The sequence below is a fragment of the Chlamydomonas reinhardtii genome, chromosome 3 (genome assembly GCF_000002595.2).
Source record: "Chlamydomonas reinhardtii strain CC-503 cw92 mt+ chromosome 3, whole genome shotgun sequence".
Taxonomy (NCBI): Eukaryota; Viridiplantae; Chlorophyta; class Chlorophyceae; order Chlamydomonadales; family Chlamydomonadaceae; genus Chlamydomonas; species Chlamydomonas reinhardtii.
The window spans coordinates 6864725-6881792 of record NC_057006.1 but is presented as its reverse complement, the minus strand read 5'-3'; the positions used below and the strand labels follow the sequence as shown (position 1 = coordinate 6881792).

At 63.4% G+C, this 17068-nt stretch overlaps 4 protein-coding genes across 5 annotated transcripts in view; 2 read left to right on the top strand and 2 right to left on the bottom strand.

Annotated features, from left to right (window-relative positions):
* Positions 1-2825: 2825 nt before the first annotated feature.
* CHLRE_03g198500v5 (uncharacterized protein) lies at positions 2826-6237 on the bottom strand. Its single transcript, XM_043061292.1, has 3 exons — positions 5338-6237; positions 3485-5175; positions 2826-3323 (listed from the first exon to the last, which is right to left on the bottom strand). Exons 1-3 carry the CDS (start codon positions 5762-5764, stop codon positions 3195-3197), a joined length of 2247 nt encoding a protein of 748 aa, XP_042926421.1. The 5' UTR covers positions 5765-6237; the 3' UTR covers positions 2826-3194.
* A 670-nt stretch (positions 6238-6907) lies between these two features.
* Positions 6908-11653, top strand: CHLRE_03g198467v5 (uncharacterized protein). Of its 2 annotated transcripts, none has more exons than XM_043061290.1 (2): positions 6908-9826; positions 10521-11653. In XM_043061290.1, exons 1-2 carry the CDS (start codon positions 6997-6999, stop codon positions 11510-11512), a joined length of 3822 nt encoding a protein of 1273 aa, XP_042926419.1. In that variant the 5' UTR covers positions 6908-6996; the 3' UTR covers positions 11513-11653. The 2 variants fall into 2 exon arrangements, with proteins under 2 accessions (XP_042926419.1, XP_042926420.1); XM_043061291.1 differs by lacking the exon at positions 10521-11653 and having other exon boundaries at positions 6908-9224; positions 9352-9562.
* A 1-nt stretch (position 11654) lies between these two features.
* Positions 11655-14627, bottom strand: CHLRE_03g198450v5 (uncharacterized protein). The gene is made up of 6 exons (XM_043061289.1): positions 13839-14627; positions 13579-13652; positions 13200-13438; positions 12872-13066; positions 12620-12691; positions 11655-12423 (listed from the first exon to the last, which is right to left on the bottom strand). The coding sequence occupies exons 1-6, from the start codon at positions 14444-14446 to the stop codon at positions 12283-12285; spliced, it is 1329 nt and encodes a 442-aa protein (XP_042926418.1). The 5' UTR covers positions 14447-14627; the 3' UTR covers positions 11655-12282.
* Positions 14628-14827: 200 nt separating this feature from the next.
* CHLRE_03g198400v5 (uncharacterized protein) overlaps positions 14828-17068 on the top strand; it is a 6809-nt gene continuing 4568 nt past the window's right edge. Inside the window, exons 1-5 of the mRNA XM_043061288.1 lie at positions 14828-15058; positions 15274-15330; positions 15600-15810; positions 15946-16164; positions 16308-16807. Of these exons, the coding sequence (XP_042926417.1) occupies positions 14931-15058; positions 15274-15330; positions 15600-15810; positions 15946-16164; positions 16308-16807 (1115 nt within the window). The 5' untranslated portion in view covers positions 14828-14930. The remainder of the gene's footprint in view (positions 15059-15273; positions 15331-15599; positions 15811-15945; positions 16165-16307; positions 16808-17068) is intronic.

Genomic DNA, 17068 nt, shown 5'->3' with positions numbered 1-17068 from the left:
TTTCATAGCTAAGGCTATGATTGTGGCCACGTCGGGCAGAGTGCGTTGTGCGGTGGTCAGGGGGGCAGGGCTGCCGTGGGCTGGAGGGTTTTCCCCTGCACGTCCAGCCATACTGAGCGCGAGGCTAAGCCTGTTGAGGGCTACCTTGTGCTTGTGTCGGACCCGGCTCGCCCCCATGTGCTTCTCGAGGTCCGAGCTAGTGATCAGGTGTTTGCCTGTGTTGCGGTCCACCAGGTGGCTCAGTTCGAGCCTCAGGTCCGCAAGAGGGAGGACGTATTCAACGGGAAGAGGTTCAACGCCCCGGGCCTCGGCTTCTGCCTCAAGGGCAGCGGCAATGGACCAGGTAGGCGCTGTAAAAGCAGACCCGTTTTGGTACAGTACGACACCGTACTCTTTTGCCAGGGTCATCTGTTTCAGCGTCGTAAGGTGGTGTGACCTATGGGCTGGGAGAAGGTGGGCGTGTGTGGAGCCAGCTATGCTTGCCTGGCGCGGCAGAAGGGCTCGGGTTACTATCCCAAGACGGCCCGAGTCATTTAGGGCAAGGACCAGGGCCCGCTCGGCCACGCGCGCGTATTGCGGCAGGAGGGAGCCCAGGCCCAAGCCGTATTCGTCGGCGGGCAGGAGGGAGGTCCGGGTGGGGAAGCTGCGGGGGAGCCCATAGCAACGCTTTGCATAACCAGCCAGTGTAGTGTCGAGCGTTGTTATGTCCTGTTTTGTGAAGGGCATTGCTGCGAACCCATATGCAACTGTGGTGTGCACGCACTGTTGTATCATGCGCAGGCGTTGTGCCGGCGTTGCCAGGGATGTGGCGATGGCTGTGCCCTTGTCTTTCACAATCTCGGTGACTCTTGCGACATGTGCCGACCAGTCCAGCGAGAAAGTGAGCTGCACGCCCAGGTACTTGTACGGCTGGGTCGGGGGGAAGTACGGGACAGGGGTCGTGCCAATCTTAATTGTGTTGGTCATGTTGCGGCGCATGGCGGCAAGGGTAGCTTTTCCTGTGGGCCCGTCAAGGTTGGGGTCCGAGCGAGACTTGTCGTGCCAGATGGCGGTGGTGGCACACTTGGTGTGATTGACACGCAGGCTCGCCCACTCGGCGTAAGATGCGATTTTGTCACATTGAACCTGCAGGTCGTCGAGCGAGTTGGTGAGCGCCGCCAGGTCGTCTGCGTATGCGGCGGCACTGCAGTGGTGTTGCAGGTTTTCGCTGGGGGTCAGGCAGCCGTAGTGGTAGCCCCGTCCGCCCGCATGGAGCCAGCGGACAAGAGGTTCCATGAACAGAATAAAGAGCACAGGTGAGAGTGTATCACCTTGCACGGTGCCTCGCTCTATAGGAATGGCGGATGTGCTTCCATGGTCGGTGCGGATGCGGGTGGTCGCATGTGCATATAGGTTGCGGACTGCGCGGATCAGGTCCGTTGGCAGCCCAAGGTCAAACATAATTTGTAGTAATCGGTCCTGGTCGATTGTGTTAAACGCGGAGCTATAGTCCACGTATACTGCATAGACATCTTTTCCAAACAGTGCGGCATCCTCAAGGGCGTGGACTAAGTTTAGGACCTGCCTTTCGGTGTTGCAGTAGGCACGGAAGCCTTCCTGCGCTTCACTGAATAGCTGGAGGGGGCCAGCCAGTTCACCAATGCCCAAGGTAAGCATGGACGTGTACAGCTTGTAGCAGGTATTTGCGAGTGCAATGGGCCGTTTGTTTTTTATGTCCAGGGCGTCTCCAGGTTTGGGGAGTAGCACGGTCTCCGATGCGGCCCAGGTTTCAGGTATTTGTGACTTGACGTACATGATTTGCAGGATACAGTGGAGGTTGCGCTTCATGCCTGATGGCAGGATACGGAGCAGTTCGTTTGGTATGCCGTCAGGGCCTGTCGCCTTGTTTCTGGAGAGGTGAGAGATGCACTGCTCAAAATTTGCCGTGTCTGCCATGCTGGGGAGCATGGAGTGTGTGTCAGGGTGCCGGTTGCGGTCCAGTGTGAATTGATCTGTTGCGTCGGCCTTCTCAAATGGGTAGCCGCGTGTGGTGTTGCTGGGTAGTCGGAAGTCCCCAGTGCGGGTGCCGCGTGGTGGGGCGGACAGCTTTCGGAAGTGGGTTTCGAGTATGGCGAGGATGCTGGTGGAGTCAGTCGTCACCTCCCCAGTTTCTGGGTTCCGGACCGCTGGGAGACCCCGTTCCATGTCTTCCTTCTGAAAGATTCTCTTGTGCCCCTGTGCAGGGCGCGTGGCCAGGGTATGTTGCAGCGCTGTGGCAGCGGCCTCTCGCTGGGCTTTGGCGCGGTCCCCCACTAGCTGGCGGTGCTCGGCCTGGCAGGCCTTTATTTCGTTCCGCAGCTTTGCTGCTGCATTGGCGGCGTCTACCTCAGGTAGGACCTGGGGCCCTTGCGTGAGATTTGTCAGTTGTGTCTTCAGGGCCACTTCCTTGTCCCATAGGGGCTTTAGCACCCGTGCGGTGGAGCGTGATGCGTGGTGTTTGCCAGTGAAGGGGGCTTTCCGGGTGCACTCTTCAAGGAGGCATGTTAGCCCGGTGTCCAGTGCGGAGGCAAGTTGTTCTGCAAGTTGGTTGATATCGGCCTTCTGGATGCTCGTGTCCTGCGCCAGGTCTCGGTGCATGACGCTGGCGGGGTAGCCTGTGGGGTCCATGCTGTGCCTTGTGAGTGCATGTTCAATTGATTGCGTTGCCTGCCTTGTTGCGGAATGCAGGTCGGCTGTTGCTTCCACCAAGGCTTCCTCAAGGCGGACAGCTGCGGCGGCCAGTTGCTTTTGTGTGACGGGCAGGGCGACCTCGGCCCATCGTTGTTGGGTCTGCTGCTGGGGGGCTGGGTTCCGGGCGCCGGCCTGTGGTGCCGGCCATAGCTGTAGGTCCGCGGCTAGTAACTCTGCGTGGACTGGTTTGTGGTCAAAGTTGCCTGCAACTGTACTGGTGGCCACCTTCCTTCGCACAGACCAAGTCCAATCCGGCATTGTTGACCTGTGTGCACATTTGTTGTATTCCCTCGCCTGCTGACGCCAGAGTTTGCAACACCATATCCAAAGCCCGTCTAGTCAATCTACCCAGTTCTACATTCTGGGTCCTTGCAGTAGTTACCGCCGCGCTTAAGTTGGCCCCCCATTGTGCCACTAGAGCACATGTAGCTGCCCTCATGCTTCTTATCCATCGCTGAGCCACGTTTCTGACAATGTTGTTGATCTCAAGCGTTCTGGGGCTCCTGGCCGCCGCTGAGGCCGCCTGTGTTGCCGTCTCCACCGGTGCGGGGTCCGGTGATGCGCACGCGGATCGCGGAGCGCTTGGAGCTGGGTGTGCCATCGGGGCGTCGGGCCTGGGGGGCAGTGGCGGACAGCATGGTATGGGTTGTTGGTGTGTGGTGTCAAGCTGGTTTGCCCTACAAGGTATGAGTGAGGAGGCAAGCATACACGGCTCTGCTATAAGGGGCATTGGCACGGCATGTCTGTTACTGGTTTTCAGGTTGGGGTCATTTACCTGCTGGCTGTTGATCATGTCCTCATCGGGGTCCTCCTCCGCCATGACAGGCCCCTTGGCATTGCTGTCAGGGGGGGTGTTTCCGCTGTAGGCAGGGTTGAGGTGGGTAGAGAAGGGGTATGCCGGCACGGGCTGGTGGCCCCACTGGTTAGCATTGGCCATGTTGCCGACCATGGCCCCGGCAGGGCCGCTGGCAGTCAGGCTGGTGTTGGCGATGGCAGCAGCGCTGCCGGTCGCAGCTCCAGCCTGGTCCCCGCCCGCAGGCAGGCCGGCGGTGGCGGTGGCAGCAGTGCTGCCGGTTGCGGCTCCAACAGGGCCGCCGCCGGCGGGCGGGTCGGCGTTGGCGGCGGCAGCAACTGTCTGCAGGCGTGTTAGCAGGTTCAGGGAAGCGGACCCGGCTCCAGCCGCCATGGGGCGTTGGGGGCGCTGCTGAGGTTGCAGCAGGGCAAGCTGGTGCTGCTGGTGCTGCTGGTGCTGCTGCAGCTGCTGCTGCTGCTGCTGCTGCTGCTGCTGCTGCTGCTGCTGCTGCTGCTGCTGCTGCTGCTGCTGCTGCTGCGGCAGCTGCGGCGGCTGCGGCGGCTGCAGCGGCTGCGGCGGCTGCGGCGGCGGAGGCAGCTGCGGTGGCTGCGGCTGCTGCTGCTGTGGCAGCGGTGGCTGCGGTGGCGCTGCCGGCCCGGCCCAGCCCAGGTCCAGGTCGTCGTTGTCGTCCGGCCCTGCGGCTGGTTCTGGCGTGATGGCATAGATAAATGCCTCCTGCCTGGGGTCTGCTGCGGCCATCCGGGTAATGGTGGCGTTGTTCTCCGTCTTGGCGTCCGCCGACACAGCTGGCTGCAGGATGGGGGCCCCGTCGAGGATGTTGCCGGCCACAGCATAGGCGTCTGCCGGGTTGCGCCAGAGAGTGGGCAGTGCTGCGGGCTGCTGCGGGTATGACATGATGGAGTGGCGCGTGTTGCTTCCCAGCTGCAGGGGCCCCCGCTGCATGTTGCCTTTGAATTGCAGGGCATACGTGAGGCGGCTTAGGCTGGTCGGGCCGGCTGCCTCCAGGCAGAGCGTGGCCTGCGGGTCTGGGCGCCTCAGGACGAAGTCGCCCCCCATGCCCGCTACCAGCTGGCTGCTGGCAAGGGGCAAGTGCTTGTCTTCCACTCTCCAGAAGAAGCCCGCGAGTATGTCATTGGCATCCGTGACTGTGCGGGGCTCACCAACGTAGGTGTCGATCAGGTTGGGGTGTAGGAGCGGCGGCGCCTGTGCAGCCTCTGCCTGGCTGGCGCCGTTCTGGATGGCGAGGTGCTGCGGCAGGATTAGGCGCTGCTGCTCAAGCCGGTCTGCTAGCTCTGTCGCAAATGCGTCCAGCTGGCTCATGGCCACACCATTCTCTGTGCTGATGCTGTTGCTGGTGATGGACACCTGCTGGTGTCCTCGCGGGCTGACGCCGTTGGGGCGCGCGCTCTCCTCGAATGTGAGGCTGACCAGGCCCTCCCCCATGTCGACCAGCAGTAGCCGGGATGCCTGCGCAAGTTTCCGCTGCTTGCTGCAGGTGAACCGCAGCAGCAGCGTTTGCGCGGCGATGCTGTTCTCCGAGCTGCGGGGCTGGCGTGCTGACTGGATGATCATGGCGTTCAGGGCCAGCGCTGGCTGCGTTCGCAGAGCAGACTCGATGGTGTGCAGGGCCTCAGCTGCAGTGTTGGCCGGCCCTGTGTGGTGGCGTTGGGTGTGGGCGGGATGTGTCAGCAAGGGTGTTCTTGGGTAGCAGAGGGGCAGGATCACAGGGCAGGTGGCGATACGGTGTTTGGTGGCATTCTTGCAGTGTTTGTGTTCGGTGTCTATGCTGTCATGAGCCCCTGCGGTATGCCCACCTGCTGCAACCACCTCAGCAACGATGTTGAGGCTAGCCTGCCGGTAGAGCTCGTCGGCCGGTGTGTTGTTGTGCTCGTTGATGGTGTGGCACACGCACCATAGGAGCCCACCATCGTTGCTGGTGGTGCCGTGTGGGCGGGAGCTCCAGCTGGGGAAGCCGCGCTGGGGTAGGAGGCTGTCGTTGCCCTTGGGGTAGTACCACAGCCCGCTGCTGGGGTTGAGCGTGATTCTGGTGAGGGCTGCTGCCAGCAGCTCAGCTGGCATGCGTACCTCCACATCAACATATTTCACCGGCTCGCTGCTGCCAGTGATAGCGAAGGAGCCGTTTTTGACGGGGGTAATCTTGCTGATGCCAGCGGGGAAGGCTGCCGTAATGGCGTCCTTTACACCGTTGATGTCTGCGGGCATGCGCCCCCCTCCCTGCATCACCTGACGCTCGTCCTGCTGCGGGTTGCGCCGGGGGCCTCCGCGTCCTGGCTGCTGCGGGCGCTGCTGGGGTGTGGGCCCGTGCTGTTGCCGGAGCTGGGCCTGCACGTACGCCTCCGCGTTCGGGCCGAGTTGGCCGTATGCGAGGCCTCCAACACGTTGACTTCTGGGGTTGGTCCAATGATGGGGTTGTAGCTGATGTTGAACAGGGCCATGTACAGCAGAGTGCGGATGCCTAGCACCGCGAAGTGCGCGGCCATGGCGATCTGTTCATCTGTTGCGGGCCTGCGGGCACTAGGTAGCGTCTCCGAGTTGTCCGCGGTGGCTTTCTTGTAATAGTGTTGCGCAACAACACGGTTTCCCATGGTCCGAGCTCGCGTAGAGGGCCAGGGCCCGTTCTGGCGCGACACTCGGTCGCAGAAGGCATGGGTTTGCCGTTTAAGTTCATTGTGGTGTGATACTTGCATTTCTGGTTGTAGGTAGCAAGTCTGTATTGGACCGATGAGTTTGAGGGGCCAGTTCTCGGCGTCGGGCATCGCATTCTCATCGCCTCCATGCAAGCTTTCCCGGCGTGTCATCCGATTGTCCTCAATGTTGTTTTGTATGCTTGTGGCTTTTTGCCTGGTTGGGGGGCGTGACGGGTGGTGCTGTGTGGGGTTGAAAGGGGTTGTGTCTGGGTGACCGGTTTCGCCCGTTCGATTGCCGTCCCTGTTTTTTGTTTTTGCTTTGGTTTGGTATCTTCCATAGATCCCGGTGATGTGTTGTGTCGAGTGCACTGCTGTGGACATGCCCGGAGTCGAGTGCGCAAAGCTGAGGTTCTCCTTCCACGTGCCACGATGTGTGTGGTTAATTCCCTTAGTATGGCTTAGGGCTGGCAGCTGTGCGCCAGTTGCCTGGTTGGTGCAAACATGCGAACATCCCCCTTTCGCCGAGCTCTCAGTGCAGGTCGTGAGACCTCTTGCAGACCACTTTTGGATTGGCATGGTACGGTCATGGTTGCCCAATAGCACGAAAGCGCTGGAATGCCGGGGCGGTCCCCGGTCAAACCAGCGGTCGGCCGCGGCAGAGCCAGACTCGTTCCCAGCCGTGGTCGCGTTGGTTGTCAGCATGCAGAGTGTAAAGCATATCAGAACACAGATACCTGCGGACTTTCGCTCCACCTTTCGCCGAGCAACCATTTTCCACATGTTTCCTAGCGACGAGCTTGCGAGGTTGGTAAGAGATGTATTTGTATGCATTCTTACGTGGTGGCTGGGCTGGCCTTCAGCCGGCGCGCAACCAGCGCCAGCAAAGCGGCCTTCACAGCGGAGCTCATGCGCAAGTCGCCGCTGGCGGTACCGCTCCAGCGCGGTCAGGCTGTCCTCACGGTTCACGTGCCAGTGGACACCCGGCCCATCATTCCGGGCACCTACACCGTCACGGTCAAGATGGTAGGGGGCCCTGTGTGGGGGGCTTTCCGCGGTCGCACCGATTTGGTGCTGCAGGCGGGCGGCTATCCCACCACCTCGGACTCCTCTAACCTGGCGTGTGCTTATGTGGTCTCAGAGCAGTGCGCCAAATCGGTGGGCCCCAAGGGGGAGCCCCAGGCCCCCGCAGGCCAGGGCATCACCAACCACATCTTTGCCTGTGTGCGGGGCCCCATCTGGGACCCGCAGCTCTCTCACCTGCACTGTGCCAAGTTTGAGATGCCCGGTGAGGAGCCCATGCAGGTGGAGGTCCGTGGCGCCCCCCAGGCAGCTGGGACAGCCACGACAGCTGCGGCAGGCAGCCCTGCTCCGGCTGCAGCCGGGGTCGCCGACCTGGGTGGCGACACCTTGGGTGGGGTGAGGCCCGCGGCTGCCATGGCGACCGCAGCGGACATCGTTGACCATGTAGGGGACGTGCAGATGCAGGAGGCGGCGGGTTTGGGTGACGCGGCGGCTGCAGCTGGTGGCGCCAGTGGGCCACTCAGCGGGGCCCCGCCCCTGCTGCCAGTTCTGGTGGCGGGGGGAAGCAACCGTGCTGCTGCGGCTGCCCTGCGGGCCACGCTGCAGCAGCAGCCCTCTTCTCAGCAGCGGGTGGCAACGGGAGGGCTTAGCGGGGTCCAGCCGGCGGAGGGCGTGGGGGGGCCGCCGGCGGCCAGGCCTCGCCCTGCCGGTGCTGGGCCGGCTGACGCGCAGCAGCAGCACAGTGGCGCTCCCGCGCCACGGCCGCCCTTGGATCAGCAGGCAGCCGCCGGGCAGGATCAGGAGCAGTCCGCTGTGATGCGGCGGTACTTGGCCGAGCTGGCGGAGCTCAATCTTCAGCGGCAACAGCGGTTACAGCAGCAGCAGCAGCAGGAGCTGCAGCGCCAGGGGCAGTCACCCAGGCCCCGGACCGGCTCCCAGGTTATGGTCCTGGCCACGCTGGGGGGACAGGACGGGGCGGGCGGTGGCGCTGGCAGGGCGGCGTCACGGCGTGGGCAACGTGTTGACATAGTTGACCACGTGGGGGACGTTCAGATGCAGGAGGCGGCGGGTGTGGGTGACGCAGGGGCTGCCGCGGGTGGCGCCAGCGGACCACCCGCTGTGGCCTCGCCCTCGCTGCTAGCTCTGATGGTGGGGGGAAGCACCCGGGCTGCTGCGGCTGCCCTGCGGGCCGAGCGGCAGCAGCAGCCCTCTTCTCAGCAGCGGGTGGCAGCGGGAGGGCTTAGCGGGGGGCAGCCGTCAGCAGGCGTGGGGGGGCCGCCGGCGGCCAGGCGTCGCACTGCCGATGCTGGGCCGGCTGGCGTGCAGCAGCAGCCCAGTGGGGCTCCCGCGCCGCAGCTGCCCTTTGATCAGCGGGCAGCCGCCAGGCAGGATCAGCAGCTGACAGCTGCGATGCAGCGGTACTTGGCCCACAAGGCGGACCTCCATCTCCAGCAGCAACGGCGGGTACAGCAACAGCAGCAGCAGGAGCAGCAGTGCCAGGTGCAGCCGCCCAGGCCCCGGACCGGCTCCCGGTTTGAGGTCCTGGCCACGCTGGGGGGACAGGACGGGGCGGGCGATTGCGCTGCCACGGCGGCGCCCGGGCGTGGGCGACGGGTGCAACCAGCCGCGCATGCACCGCCGCCGCCGCCGCAGCAACAGCCCCGCTCCAAAGGGCGCGGTGGCCCCGCCCAGCTCCCGCAGCAGAGGGCAGGGCGCTTGGGCGGCGGGCTGCCTCCCCCGCAGGACGGTGCTAGCTCGCCGCCGCGCGTGCCCACTGGGCGGCCGGCCGGGGGACAGCAGGCTGGTGGGGGCAGCGGGTCGGGGCGCCAGGGTGGAGGAGCGGGACAGGCAGTGCCCCAGCCGCCGCCCCAGGCGCGGCCGCCACTGCAGACGTCACAACCGGCGGGTGGTGGTAAGGGCAGGGGCAGGGGCCTGGGCGCGCCGGCTGGGGTTTCGGCCAACACGCCTGGGCGCGCGGGTGGGGGTGCGGGCAGTGAGGTGGAGTACGGGGCCGTTAGCCTGACCCGGGACACGTGTGTTGCCATCGGCTCTGACCTCGTGACGCACCAGAACCGCTGCGCAGATGTGCAGGGGTTTGAGTGGGCGCAGTTGGGCCACGACACGCTTGGTGGCCGCCTCCTCGCCTACCTCCGTGACCAGGGCGCCACCGTACCGGACTGGGCCGTCTGCCGCGTGCCGGCTGGCCGTACCGCCGTCCTGGCACAGCTGCACGACGAGTTCACTGGCTGGTGGCGCCTATACTCAGCCCAGCCTGCAGACACGCCCCTGCCTTCCGACGTGACGGAGCAGCTGGATGACGCCGCGCAGCAGGTGCAGACGGCCTACATGGACTACGTGCTCCTAGACGCCCGCACCCTGCGGTCCGCTAAGCGTGGGCCGGCGGACCCCGGCGGGGCCAGCGGGCCCAGCCGCCGGCAACGCCAGCACCGCAGCCGCAGTACCTCCAGCCTCATGAGCCTGGGCAGCGCTCCATTGCGCCCCGGCGGCGCCAGCTCAGGAGCCGCTAGCATGAGCACCAGCAGCGGCGGCGCGCCCCCCAGCCAGGGTGGCGGCCGCCGCGGCAAACGCCACATCAGCAACAGCAACCGCAACCGCCACGGCGCTGCCGTGGCCGGCGGGGGCTCATAATGCGGCCACCAGTGGGCGCGGCGAACCTTCGGCTGCTGACAGTGAATGTCAACGGCCTGGGCTCGCCGTTGAAGGCGCGGGCGCTGGTCTCGCACCTGCAGCAAGTTGGGGCGGATGTGGCGATGGTGCAGGAGACCCACGCTCCTGACACGACCGCGCTGGAGTCTTGCCTTCGTGCCGCGCAGGGGGCGTGCCTTCCGTGGCGCCACTGCCTCGCTGCCAGCCCGGCAGCGTCGCCCCACTCCTGTGGGGCGGCTATCCTTTTTTTTTTGAGGAATCATCCTTACAAGGTTGAACAGGGGCAGACGCGCTGCCCCCCTGCTGCCTGAAAACAGCCTGGTCCCCGAGACCAGAACCCTGACAGGGCAAGAAGAGAAGAAAAGAGAAGAAAACAGAAAGCAAACACCTGGCGCGGAGTCGGCTGTCCCTTCCAGGCTGCGTACTGCAGCCGCCGTCAACGGATGCGGCGGGCCGTGTGGTATGTTGGGATTGGGACGTGGGTCACTTGCGCCTGCGCTTCGTGTGTGTGTATGCGCCCACGGCCGTGGCGGACAAGCCTGCTTTCTTTGCCGGGCTGCATCCCCACATGGCCACGGACAGGGTGCTTGTTGTCGGTGGGGACTGGAACTGTGTCACCGATGCCAGTCAGGAGGCGGCCCCTAGCCCGTCACGTGCTGCAGGTGCCCCGCAACTTGCCAGCCTCCTCGCCCAGTTCAGTCTGGTGGACCCTTGGGCGAGCAAGCGTGGCGGCGCCAAGGGCTACACGCATCCGGCCACGCCCAAGCCGGCCACTCCCGCACGCCTGGATCGGTGGTATGTCAGTGCCACCGCGGCGCCGTGGGTGGTGGATGTCGCTCGCACGTATGGGGCGCCTGGGGACCACAACGGTGTGCTGCTCACCCTGTCCTTGCCCGACCTGCCACATGCGCACCGGGAGCAGTGGCGCTTCCCCACATACCTGCTGTTTCACCCCTCACTGCGTCTGGAGCTCGAGCAGCGCTTGGAGGCGCACGTTGCCGCAAATCCCGTGGCCAGTACAGGTGACGGCGCTTGCACGCAATGGGAGGCGGACAAGTTCTTCTTGCGGGAGGCCGCCACCAGCATCCACCGTCGGCATGCACGCCAGACCCGGGATGGGCTGCATGGCGTGGTGCTGGCCGCAGACACGGCCGCTGCCCTGGCCGACCGGCCGGGTGCCAGCGCCGCGCAGCGTCAGGCTGCGGCCATGGCCAACTTGGCAGTGCGGGAGGAGCGGGCAGCTGCCGCAGCGGCCAGCCACAATGCCCGCGCTGCACTGATGGAGGAGCATGGGGAGCGGGGCACTCGCTGGTTCCATCGGCAGGCTGACGAGCCAGCAGCCGGCGCGCAGGAGCCCATCACGCACTTGAAGGTGCCGGGGCAACCGGCGCCTGTGGCGCTCACGGGGCCGGGCACGCGCAACACTGTCTCAGCAGCCGCCGCAGCCATGTACAGCAGCACCAGCCCCACCGGCCTGTTCCGCGTGCAGCCGGTCTGTACGGCGTCGCAGCAACAGCTTCTGGCGGCCATTGACCGCAAGGTTCCGGCGGATCTGCAGGCCGCCGCAGAGGGGTCCGGGGACGGCGCCCTCAGTGATGCCGAGCTGATGGCAGCGCTGGCTGGCTCCGCCAATGGTAAAGCACCTGCACTATAACAACGGGAAACCGCGTCTGGGCGCGTCTGGGCCGCGTCTGACCTGTGAGACGCGGTGTCAGACGCGCCGAGACGCTGCGCGTTAAGGGGGAAACGCGGGGGAGACGCGGGAGAGACGCGATGGGGACGCAACCAGAAACAGTGAAGCGGGGCACCATTGCAGATAGCGCGTTTCACTGCGTCTGCGAGACGCAATGGAACGCGAGTCGTGACGCGGTACAATTGCATGGAGAGCGCGTCTTAGCTAACGCGATGCGTCACACCAGACGCTAGCCTGATACCCTAGACGCGCCGCGTCTCACACACACGCGATGCACGAGACGCACTGCGTCTTGAGACGCGATTCAAAAACAGAAACACGGGGGAACCGTACAATCCACGGAGAAACACATGAAACTCTTCATTCCAGAGCACGTTACACTGCCTCTATCCCACATCTGCGGCGGACCCTGGCTGCACACATGTTTCAGGATTACCTGAACCGACCATCTCACTCGCTTTCCACGCAACTACGATCTGACAGTAAGTGCATCACAGTCAAAGGCGCTCTGTCGCCCATCACAGTCTCACTGTCATGCACATGCAGCACAGCAGTCCTCAAATGCCACTCGCTCATGCTGGAGTGGATGTCTACACAGGGTCCAAACATACTACCGCTAGGTGGTCTACACAGGGTCCAAACATCCTAATGCTCGGTAGCTAAGTCCAGAATAAGCCGTACTAGGCCTAGTCCGAACATTGTACAATCCATGTAGCACCAGCATCGGCAGTCTACTTGCCCCTGGCGGCCTTGCCCCTGGCGGCCTTGCCAGCCTTCGCGGCCGGAACCTTGGCAGCCTTGCCCTCAGCGGCAGTCTTGGCATCGGTCTTGGCCTTGGCAGCCGGGGCTACCACCTCATCGCCCTTGTGCTTCTGCATGGGATGGGGGCGTAGGCGCAACAATGATTCGCCATCATAAATTGGTGAAAGAAAACACGCAAGAGTACACTGGCGTAGACCAAGAACCACATGCATTAAGAATGCATTCTGCTGAACCCCACCCGAGAGCACCAACAATGCTGCCACACACACCCTGAACCAGACGACGGAAGCTCGATCCCCCATTCACCTTAGCTGGCGCCTCGGCCGTCCTCTCATCCTTGCGCTTCTTCGCATCCGTCCGCTTCTTGTCGCCCAGCGCCTGCATGACAGCAAGTGTGCCGCAATGCTGTGAAAGCGAACTTGCACGACGGGACGGTCCGTCCGCAGTGGTGCCTGGCACCTATGCCGCAAGGGACCATCTCCAGTGCAGAAGTAAATGACTTACGCAGCGAGCCATATTAGACGACGCGCGCAGAGAACATGATCACAGTGGTCTTACCTTCACGCGCTCGGCACCCGCCGCGGCCAGCTTGTCGATGGCGCCTGGGCTGGACTGGGGCATGGGCGGGGGCATGGGCGGGGGCATGGGCGGGCTGGGCTGGGGTGCGGCGGCGACGTCGACGGCGCCTGTGGACCCCAGAGAGGAGCGCTTGGTCTTTGAAGAGAGGCCGCTCAAGGCCTTGGCCAGCGGTCCCTGCAAGAAGCAGCAGAGTTGTGTAAGCGCAACAGACATTCACCAACAACCGCGCCTGGTCATATCAGCAGTAAGGATGCGCTCATAAGCGAAGCACGCACTGACAGTCTGGCTATGTAAGAAAGTAACCCACCAGAAGGCCCCCGGCGTCGATGGCACCGTAGGACACCTTGGCGTCCTTGACGCTCGCGGAAGCCCGGCTTGGCAGCAAAGACTCAAGCTCCTTGCAAAGACCGACCTCCTCTTCCGTCAGCGTCTGCTTCTCGCCAGCCGTGAAGCGCACAGGGTCGCGCTTGTAGCCGTCCCACATCTTGCCCCACTGGCTGCGCCATGCGTTCTTGTACCAGCCACGCTCATTCTTGGGCTGGTTCTCTGCAAGCACGCGGTGGAGGATGGAGGATGGAGCAGAAGGTCCAGGTCAAACTGACGCAAAGTCTGCCTCTCGCGCATGTCTCTCAACGCACTCATTGCAAGGTGCTTATACAGTATATACAATTAGAAAGCAGACTCACTGTCCTTGACAGCGCGGGCGGCTGCGGTCGTCTTCTCGTAAGTGGTGCGCTTGGCGTTGAAGTCGGTTGCCTTCCTGGATATGTTGTGAAAGAGTAGTAGGATGAAGCAACATTATGTATAAAGAATTAACTACGGTCAGTTCAACAAGTCAACGCGGTCAAGTCCACTCTCATCCCCCTATTCCTCATCGCTCATGCTACTGACATTCCTCCGCATTCTAGCGTCCTTCCCATGCCAATACAGAAGAACAAAAACTCACTTTGTCCAGTCGGCCTGGAAGTCTTCGCGCGACAACGTGATGCCTCGCTTCAGGCTCCAGGCGTAGGCCGCGGCCATCTTGTCTTGCCAATACTTTTTCAACTCGCCATTGGCGGCCAGTCTGGTGTTGAGCAGGCGGGGGCCTTCGCCAGGGCCGCGCTTGGCGAAGGGGTAGAAGCGACGGACGGCCTCCATGAACAGCGCGGAGTCCGGCGTTCGCACGCGAGTGATGGGCTCTTTCGCGTTGCTCTTCTTGGGCTTCTTGATGGGGTCCTGCTTGGACTCGCGCACAATGGTGAGGGTCAGCCTCTGCTTCTCCGCATCCCACGAGGCGCAGGGAAGGGGGCAGGCGGGCCCGTCAGAGCCGCTGGCCAGGTACTCGAGAGCAAACGCCAGAACCTGCTCCGGCGAATAATACTCCACGGGGTCCTCGGGGTCCTCGGGGTCCACAGAGAGCTTGTAAGTGACGGTGGAGTCCGTCTCGGGGAGAAGATCCCCCCTGAACGTTTCAGGCTTAGTTCCAGGCGAAATCGTTGTCGCCCACTGATGGTAGACTTTGTTGGGATGGTCGGGATCCTTGATAAGGAGCTTGCAGACACGGGCGACCATGTTGGATGGTTGTGAGGTAGGGTAGTGCACGAAAGCCCTCTCTTGCAATTTAAAGCGCATTCAAACGATGGATTCCATCTCCCATCCCCGTTTGACTCAGGTCGGAGGCCAATTCAAACGGGTGAATCCAAAGGGTCCCCTCGAGTCCCTGGGCATCATCACCTTCTTGGTGTTTTTGAACACCTTCAATTTCAACACCTGCAAAACTGCTACGTATCGTTTGTAAAGGGAGGGACTGGTAGGGGTAGGGTTTTGCGCATGGGGCGGGGGCGGGCCGGTGGTGGGCGATAGCCAGAGACACGCGTTTGGGCTCGGCAAATGGTGGGGCATAAACAATATAAGCAAGAGTACATAGTAGCAGCACTGACTGCCACGGAGTTACAGGCGCGCCGACTTTGCCACCCAGGGCTCCGGGTGGCAACGTCGCGTTGAACGGCGTTCGCGGGCCCGGTGCCTCTTGATTTGGAAGAAGCACCTAATAGGAATGGAGCCGTCTAGCTCGGAAGAGGTTGGCCTGGAGCAGGGCGAGGCCCGCAAGGATTTGGACATAACTGAGACGGTTTTGAAGAAGGGGACGCTGTCGCTGTCATCTGATGAGGCCGTAATAGTAAGGTGAGATTTGAGGAGGGGAAGGGGGACACTCGCGGGACTTCCGCAAAATCACATGCGGGCTGCATGTGCAGGGCGGCACTTGCGAGGGCCGGCGGCGTTGTGCGGCTGGACATGCCGGGCATGCCTAAAGCCTCATGCCTCGCGGCACGAGTCGAGGAGGAGCAGCGGTGGAGGAGGGATCCTTCCAAGGCCGCCCACCGCGGGTGCCCCCCAAGGTTCCTGTTGGCGCTGGGCGAGAAGTGGAGGCGTCACGGCCGGGAGGAGCTCGTAAGGTGAGGCTGGGGGGAGGTACAGGCCATGGTTGGGAGGGCTTGGATGGATGGGCTGTGGTGGCCGGGGTACGTCACATCGCCGGAGGCGGGCCTGGATTGGGCGGAGGCCTCAGATGGGGCATGGCGGGGGGGAGCGGGGGCGTCCGGGGCCGACCGGGCTAACCCGAATTGGAAGGGGCTGCCCGGAGCACGGATGTGGGGGCTCAGGCCTCGGCGCGAGGGGCTGGGCGCGCTGACTGAAATCCCACACAATCCGCCGGCTCTCGCAGGGAGCTAAGAACGGCCAGGGAACGGGGGGACAAGTTGACGCTTTTCGCCGGCATTGCGGATAAGCTGGTACGGCTGGAGCTGCCACCCATGGCCAGGCCCCAGGCAATGGGCGATGAGGTGGGGGATGTGGCGCCGGACGTGGAGGAGAGCATCATGGGCATGGTGGAGGACAACGAGATCGTGTCCCTGTCCGCGATCCTGGAGCTGAAGGTGCGCAGCCGGGATGGGGCGGCAAGGCCATAGGGTGCACGTAATGTGGACATGCATGCATGCACGTGATGTGGCCTCGATGGCAGGCGGGCCTGGTCGGCATGCGTACGCCCTCATGCACGAATGCCTGCACAGGGCGCGTGCCTGGAGGAGGGGGAGTCCGGTGGCGTGGAGGATGGGCGGCCAGCTTCATCGACTACGGCAGCAGCCGCGGTGGAGGGCACTGCGGTGGCTGCACCACCATTGAATGTGGTGACGCCAAAGGAGGGAATGGCTGATGTGGAAGCAGCAAGCAGTGGTGCTGGTGCTGCCCGCTCTGGCACTGATGTTGTGACAGACCTGCCGGAGCCCGGGGTGAGGGGGGAACTTTGGGTATCTGTGGTGTGGGACCGCCATTACCCCAGGCCCCCCAACAGGCCGCGTGTGCAGGGGTCCTGAGCACTGCAATTGTGTGTTGGATGTCTTGAATGCCATTTGTGACCGTGTGTCCGCACCAGGTTGCTGCTGGAGAGCTAACCGATGGCACCTTGCTGAGGGAGCTGTACATCGCCCTGCGAGTCCCCGATGCCCTCCGCGACCTACTGCGAGGCAACGTGCGGCAACTGCGGCCGAACGTGCTCGACGCGTGCAATGCGCGCGCCAAAGCTCGTGCGGCGTTGGACCTGGAGGCGCAATCTGCGGGGAGACCCCGCACATCAGCGGAGCTAGCGCTGACCGTGTACTGGGACATGACGGGCAGGGCATGCCTGTTCTGGATTGACATGACGGGGACTGACGGCGTGTTCAACCCAGTCCTCCTGGTCCTGTATGTGCCGGGGCCGGTGATGCAGAGCAAGTACCCGGTGTTGGTGCGAGCGGCGCGCAACATGCAGCGGCGCCTGATGGAGGCGCAGACGCTGAAGAAGGTCCCCCGTGGTCGGCTGAAAGAGTGTGGCGGCGAAACTCACATGGCAGGCTACCGGCATGTGCAGACCAACAAGGCGAGCCGCGTGACCATGTGAGTGGTATGGGACTGGCAAGCGATGGCAGCGAGGGAGGGGCGTGCGTAGCGGTGGTGGAGCGGAACCTGAGGGGAAATCCAGGGAGGCGAGGGCTTTGGGCGGCGTTCGGGATGGCTTGGCAACAGATGCAAGGTGCACGGCCTGATTCCTTGACAGGTATGCGCACACATCGAGGAGCCACGAAGCGCGGGTGGTCATTGGTGCGTTCGGCCTGTGCATCGCCATGCTGCTGCTGGCGATGTGGGACTACCTCGTGA